General features: G+C 32.9%; 1 protein-coding gene across 4 annotated transcripts in view; it reads right to left on the reverse strand.

Annotated features, from left to right (window-relative positions):
• Nucleotides 1-6,008, reverse strand: part of LOC100182817 (arfaptin-2-like) — a 7,620-nt gene extending 1,612 nt beyond the window's left edge. For 2 of the 4 annotated variants that reach the window (XM_018815393.2, XM_009861062.3), the window contains exons 1-7: nucleotides 5,546-5,867; nucleotides 3,524-3,712; nucleotides 2,893-3,020; nucleotides 2,057-2,157; nucleotides 1,399-1,519; nucleotides 720-877; nucleotides 209-383 (exon numbers count right to left, since the gene is read on the reverse strand). In XM_018815393.2, coding sequence (XP_018670938.1) covers nucleotides 209-383; nucleotides 720-877; nucleotides 1,399-1,519; nucleotides 2,057-2,157; nucleotides 2,893-3,020; nucleotides 3,524-3,712; nucleotides 5,546-5,603 — 930 coding nt within the window. In that variant the 5' untranslated portion in view covers nucleotides 5,604-5,867. Of the gene's footprint in view, nucleotides 1-208; nucleotides 384-719; nucleotides 878-1,398; nucleotides 1,520-2,056; nucleotides 2,158-2,892; nucleotides 3,021-3,523; nucleotides 3,713-4,386; nucleotides 4,720-5,545; nucleotides 5,868-6,001 lie in introns of those variants that run through there. The other 2 variants (XM_018815394.2, XM_002127041.5) reach the window with 2 other exon arrangements.
• Nucleotides 6,009-7,407: the final 1,399 nt, after the last annotated feature.

Below are 7,407 nucleotides of genomic sequence, written 5' to 3' on the forward strand. Positions count from 1 at the left end.
GCCGATAGGAACATTTTCAGCTTACAGTTAGGCCTGGATAAAAAATTCCCAGCAATTAATTTTCTAAATTACCCACCATTTAAAAACAGTACTGGCCTTTAAAGCAAAACCAACCTTAAACCCACCACCAAAAATTGTAAAGTTTTCTTTTGCTTTTGTAGGATATTTTAATAGCTTATAAAAAAAACAAAAAAAAAACGAAACTCACTCGATTTTCATCCAGAAATTGCAACTTCACGTCAACATCCGATCGTAGTTTATCATAATTTGCTTTGTGACTGTTGAATGCACCTTGTGCCACCGCTTGTTTCATTATATTGGCTTCAGTTCTTGGTGCAAGGTTTAGAGCCTCAAGCTCACTTCGATATGCATCGAACTCTAATCTGTGGATTTTAAACAAAATTGTAATACACATAAATAAAAATTAAATGTTATTTAAGTGTGAAAGAAGTCTTTTGGTGTATTTGTTTTTATAATCTTAATCTGCCGGAAAACTTCTTTCTCACTAACAATGCATACTCTTGGCAGCAACAACATATAGTGCAGGTAATGTAAGGTATTTATCCTTACGTGGTGAGGCAACGGCCGACAGTATAACATGAGTGTTCTGTATCATACACTTAATGCCCACTGCCAAGTAATAACACATATTTAACTTTGTAGGGAGTTATTTTTGTATTTTGTTTAAAGTATGACCTGTAATTTACCCAAATAGTTACCTTGATGCTTCGTATCTCTTCACAGTAATAAGACTATCTTCCATTGTCTTACTACAAAGTGTGGTCACTCCACTTATAAAGAAGTTGACAGCAGCCAATAAATTCTCTCCATTCTTGGATAAAACGTGTTGCGTTTCTGAGTTGTAACGGAATTCCTCCTAAACATGAAACATCAATTATTACAATGTGTTTCCGTGTAACTACTAATTATCATCATTTGTATTTACATAAGCAGAGTACTTGTTAGGAAAAAAGTGCACTTTACTACTCAAAACAGTTGATTATTGTAAAAAATAATTCATTTTATTTCAGCAGGTCTGGAGTAATTTGCAAACATTTGTTGCAAATTCACCTGTCTTAAGGTAAAAAAAGTATATATATAGGTTTAGCAGTTTAGGTTTGGATATATAACAAGAAGAATAACAGAGTAAAGAAACTGTGGTGACTGAGACATCACTTGTGAAATGACACAAAATGTTTTCATTCAGTTTCTGATACCTCATGCTAAAAAATATCAACAAAAACATATTAAATATACCTATGTTATTCCATTCTATGTGGGTGAGGTGACAGCGTGACATGCCATGGGAACTGAGATTTAGGCCATAGTTGTACCGGAACTCCCAAAAAAGTCGCCAAAAGATTAATACAGAACATAAAAACAGGTCCAACCATTTACCTGCAGTTCTTGTGATTTAGCAGAGAGCTCAGCAAATGCTTCACCAAGCACTTTCTGGGTTTGGATGATATTGCTGAAGTGAGTGGCAAGGGCTCTGGCCAATGCAAGCAGGTTCTCATACCTATTTAATGAATTCAAATCATTCAAAAAATAATTTTAGGCAAAAACTTTCGCCTCTAAACAAAATAACATTCAAAATATATATCCAAAAGAATACAATTCATTCAACTTAATTTTTGTTGGTTATGTATTTCGTGCTTTAGCTAAAACTAAGAATGAAAAAAAAACAGGATACCAAATGGAACAAGGTGAAATATAATTGCGCTTAAATAAATATTTGCCGAGATATTGTAATAAAGGAACTATACAAACAACGTAACTACTTAAGATAAAGCCATAGAATGAACATAATGTTTATTGGTTTTTGGGGGTGGTATTGTAATAAAAGATCTAACATACGATACATGTAAAAATGCCAGTTTTAACCAAAAGTTAAGTTTATACACAATACACTACTTTAATTTAAATTATCCTATTTTATATCTGTAACAATATTTCTCTTTAGTTAGTCAACCCCATTAACATAGTAAGCACATATATACATACAAACACAGCACACACAGATGTTTGCAACTAATGAATAGTTAATGTAACCCACTTTCTCTTTGTGTCTCTTAAGATTTCGATTTTCGCTTCTAACTCAAGATCCACAGTTTTTGTTCCTCGGCCGAGTTTCTCAGAAAGTATTTGCTTGGTACACTGTATGTGTTGTATCGGCATTAACATATGTGGTATTTTATAAGGGTTCTGGTCTAAATCTTGGGCGCCATGCCGTGCCACGCTACAGGACCTCACCCCCATTAAATAGAATTCTATATGGGTAAGGCCTTACCGTGAGATTCAGGCAAGAGTTAGCCCATTATCTTAAAAATATACACCAACAACGTGTATTGCGAACGTGTGTGCACTGTATTGTAGATTACATTTGTGTTTAATATAGCAGCTAGGCTGGTAATAGAATTAATGTTAAAACTTTAAAACAAGAGCATGTTATAATACTATACCCCAGTTAGCCCAACTATGTTGTACAGTCATTCAAATCAAAAGTTCCAATACAACACAACCATAAAACAGATTGCATAAGGGGCAAAATGTTAATTACAGTCTGTTATGTTGAATGAATAATTCATCTTTTCAAAATGCAGCATTCTTATTTTTGTTAAATGTCAAAGAACAACATCAGGTCAGATATATCTAAACATTCTCAAATTAAAAATAATAAAATACTTCTTTAACTTTATACCCAGTAATTAAAATTTGAATTTTAAATTGAACAGCACTTTTTGCAAGTGTTGTGGATAATTGGAAAATTATATAACTTCGGTATTGACTATATAAGAAACTGCTTAAAAATGGCAAACCATTTATGAAAAATATAGTATATATACCTTAGAATATGTTACAAATTGCTCAAAACAGCCATTTATAAAATACCTTGTAAGTCTTAACGCTCCATGTTTTAATCGTCTCTGCCTTAACAGCTGCAGCTTGTTGAACGTCCTGGAAAGTTAGATTTGATATTCTTGATGTTGTGTTGGCCGTATCCATGGTGTTACCAAACCCTGGAAATAGATGAGGTTCAGTTACATTTGAATCGATTCATTGATTTAAGGATGTTAACACTGCACGTCACTGATACTTAATTAAACTGAGCCACAGATCTGATTTAGATTAAATATTAAAGCACAAAGAAACATATTGGATATATAAACACATTATGCATGATAAGGGTAATTATCATACTGATTTGCAAATACAAATAATGCTTCTTATTTATAACACTGATAACTGAACGGTTGCTTGCTAAGTTAGCATTGCTAACACTTAAGTCCCATGTAAAAGTGCAGTATAAAAAAGCTTTAGTAAGAATACAACTGGAAGCTGATATCTTACATTACATTCAATTGCATGCTGAAGCCAAATTTAAAAATCCACAAAAACTTAAGATAAGTACTAATTTAATTTCTCATCTAAACTTATAATGAGATATATTACAAGTCAGGAAGCCGCTGGTCTTAATTCATTCACATGCACTTCACACATTATAAAACAGTATCACCATTACCCATTGACTTGGAGGCTGATCTGCTCAACCCAAGAGGAGCATGAGGATTATAAACTGGTGATTTATTTTTATCCTGTGTTGACTGTGTATTGACTGTTACACCAGCAGATGCGAGACGGCTCCCAACTGGATCATCCCCAGCTAATCTACTTCCAACAGATGATGAACCAACCACAAATGTTTGGCCACCTATGTAAGGTATATGAGAATAACACAACTTGCTTTAAATCTATAAAGCAAACTTGGTAGACATAAGGGCCACAGTTTTTAAAATGTAGAAAAGCTTGGATAGTTAGATGCACTATTATGAAAATATCAAATTTGTTTTTCTTTTCTAATAGGGGCTACTGTCCTACTGATAAAAGTTGGCTTGTCTGCCCTGCCACCGCAGGTTTGGTGTGTAAGAAGGCAGATTAAATACACATTCCTAAAAGTTAAACCAAATCAACTGTAACATAGGTCTTTTAGTTATTGATTAGTAAACTTAAAATAAAGACTTAGCTTAAAGATTTTATGAACTACAAGGCCAGACTTCCGGAGTATATAATACCCATTTTAACCTAACACACAAATTGGATAAATGAACTGACAATATTACTTTGAAAATAAAGAAGCAAACATGACAAATGTTCCGACTTCCGACCCTACAATATCTTTCTACAAATACAAACTACCACTTTCAAGTACAAAGTCGATATTACTTTAATACTTTGTAATATTGGAAAGTGTGTAATTTTGTACAGGACATGACAATAAAACTGCCTTGACATTCTCAAAAAACCAAAAGCCCATTAGAACAGTCTACTAAAAAGAAAAAGTTTTCTAAAAAGGAAACAAGCCAAGGATTCAACTATTCAACTTACATCGAATTTGGCCGGATTCATTAAGAATAGCACTTGGCATGTTATATTAATTATATTGCACTAACTGTAAACTGTGTAGGCTTTTTATTAAATAAAACCTGCAGTCAACTCTTATTTCTGCTTTTATATTGTTGTTTTAACAAAAGCGTAAGCTTACGAACTACACCACAATAATAGACTTACTTTTAAGCTACTGAAGCTTTACAAAAACAGTGTACATAACTGTTCTGACTAACATGATCCATGAGATGACACACAACGTTTTAGGCTGTTTTCAAACATTTGTAAGTGTCACATCACGCAAGAATTCTGTGACTAAATAAACAAACCTATTTTCATCAAATAAAACAGTTTGTGTGCTCTATGTACTATGAATCAAGTCCGAACCTTTATGCAACGTGGCACTGTGGTATACAGGAAGGACTGTACGATGTGCGCATAATGCTTGATGTATTAACATAGAGGCAATGTGTGTATGTGCTTAACAATAGATAGATCAGGAAATGGGGTATACAATAAAACGGTTCAGATAACAAAAGTTGTGCGAAACCTGTATTGACACAAAAACTGTAATAAAATAATTTGTACTGTGAGTAATTAATTAAAACCCATTGTATAATAAAGTGGGCCACAGTTTTGCTGCAGAAGAACAAACTGTAACATCTAACATGTATTTGTAAATTGTTATAATTCCACACATTTAGTTTTACCTACTGAGCTAACTTTAGCTAGTTTAACAAAATTAAGGGCACATACCAATAATTAACTTACAAAAGTCAAAATTATAATGATTAATTGTTTTATTTAAACAGGCCACAGAGTATATTAATTTAAATTTAAACAGCACTTTAAAAAAATAAAAGCTCTTTATGACATTGAAACTAAAACTCAGTTATAACTCTGTCTTTCCTTACAAACAGTAATCAAATTTTAATAAAATTAAACAAAAAATAGTACATATTATCACTTTTCAGACTCACCTGGTATATAAAACATTAATTTTATTCTAAAATCAAACCTTAATAAAGTCTTGCTGAATGGCAGATGAAGTATTGGAATAAAATTACCGTTTTATATATATACTATTTGAGGCTATAAGCTGCAAAATAATATTTCGAGTATCCCTAATGGGAGAAATAGCAAAAAATTAACCCAATACCATTTCTAGTTTCCCCAGCTTTCCTCCAGGTCCTTGGTTTCTCATTCATTTGCATCATGTTTAAACAGAAGGCCTTTCCCACAACACTTCAAATTATGTCTTACCAATATTACCAATATAACACGTGGTGACTTGAATAACAATACGTTTCTCAGACAAAACTTAAATGCCAAGGATGCTGTACTATCACAGATTTAAGAAAAAAAAAAGAGAAATGTAAAATAAACCTTTTAAAATAAAAAAATGCTCAGAATAGGATTATATGCGGAGGGAATTTAATAATTTTGGAAAAGATGCTTATACTGTTATTAAACTAGACCACGACATGTTAGAAATTAACTGCAGTAAATAAGCCTTTAAATGAAATCATTAACCAAAAATGCTTCACGCCTACAACCTAAAAAATCTGAACTGTAGATAACTACTTAATAAAAAAGAATAAAACATCCTGTTTACCAACATTTTTGAAAATAATTATTCAAGTGTAAGCTACAGAGTAAAGTTTTTCACATTACACTGCCTGGGGCAATACTGGCCACGATGAACTTACTTCGTAATATAAGATCAAAGATTTAAAAACACTCACACAGACTGGTAGTTATAATATGGGAGTCCTTGTTAAAAAAAAAATTTCACAGAAACTGACAATGAATAGGAAATAACAGCTGCTGGAAAGCACATGAGTGTTTGAGTAGTGACTGTTTTAAACATAAGAGCATTTAACTACTTGTTACACTGACACAATACGAGATAATCAATATCTAGTCTACAGAACATTATACAAGGTCTGACTGAAGTTATTATCTAAGCTTATATTCGTACAGGTACACTGGCACAGCATTATAAGTTTGGACCTAACTTACTAGACAGAACATAATTTGGACTTGCTAGAACAGCTGGCTATACAGAGAGTTGAGAAATGAAAATGTGAACAATTAAAAGTGAGTTTTAGATTTTGCAATCAATCGAACCATATCGTGTGATTGTGTAAAAAGGGAATAACAATGAAAGTATGAGTCATAAGAGCACCAATGTGTGTTGACACAAGAACATGTAGTCTTGTACTTCATAACTCAAGTCTCACATTATACTGTTCTTACAAATTTTAACAAATCACACAGATTTTAGATTCCACAGTATTATTAAGGTCATTATGCAATATATAGGCCTATACACTTAAAATAAATTTCTAGTAATTTACCAAAGCATTTCTATCAGTGGCGCAACCAGCGCGTTCAAAAGGGGGCTGTCATATTTACGTCTAGTCCACGTTTATCTCTGACGCGATAAAACACTCCCTTTATTGGTTGTGCACACGAATATATATCCTATTTTACGCGGTAAATTAAAACTAACACTACATTATTAAAAAGACGTATCTAAATTAATATAAACAGAGGAAACATTGTTGCAGATTTACGCATGTTAATGTAACGATTATTTACGTCAGAATACCTTTGATAAACCATTACGATTGTTCCATCACAAACGAGATTGTTGGTAAACAATCGTGTTTTATTTGCTCCCATACGATCTGTAGTTTTTGTATGATTTCTGTTTCTGATGATTAGTTTAAATCAGTGCTTCCCAAACTATGGTATGCGAAGGCCTCCCAGGTGGTACGCGAGCACCTTATTAAGTTCACACCAAACGATCGCAAATGATCTTTTAGTGATTGTCGTGAGCATTATTTTAATCCACATAAATTACGTAGAGCGTGACATTCCATGCTATATTCCCTACACCGGTGTTCCTAACTTTTTAAACCTAGGCGTTGTTTTACGCGTGTACAGAATATTTTTGCAAGCCTATCTTTACTTATGCGCATGAAAAGGCAAATATTCACCTGTTTCAAGCACCTG

The sequence above is a fragment of the Ciona intestinalis genome, unplaced genomic scaffold (assembly GCF_000224145.3).
Source record: "Ciona intestinalis unplaced genomic scaffold, KH HT000071.1, whole genome shotgun sequence".
Lineage (NCBI taxonomy): Eukaryota > Metazoa > Chordata > Ascidiacea > Phlebobranchia > Cionidae > Ciona > Ciona intestinalis.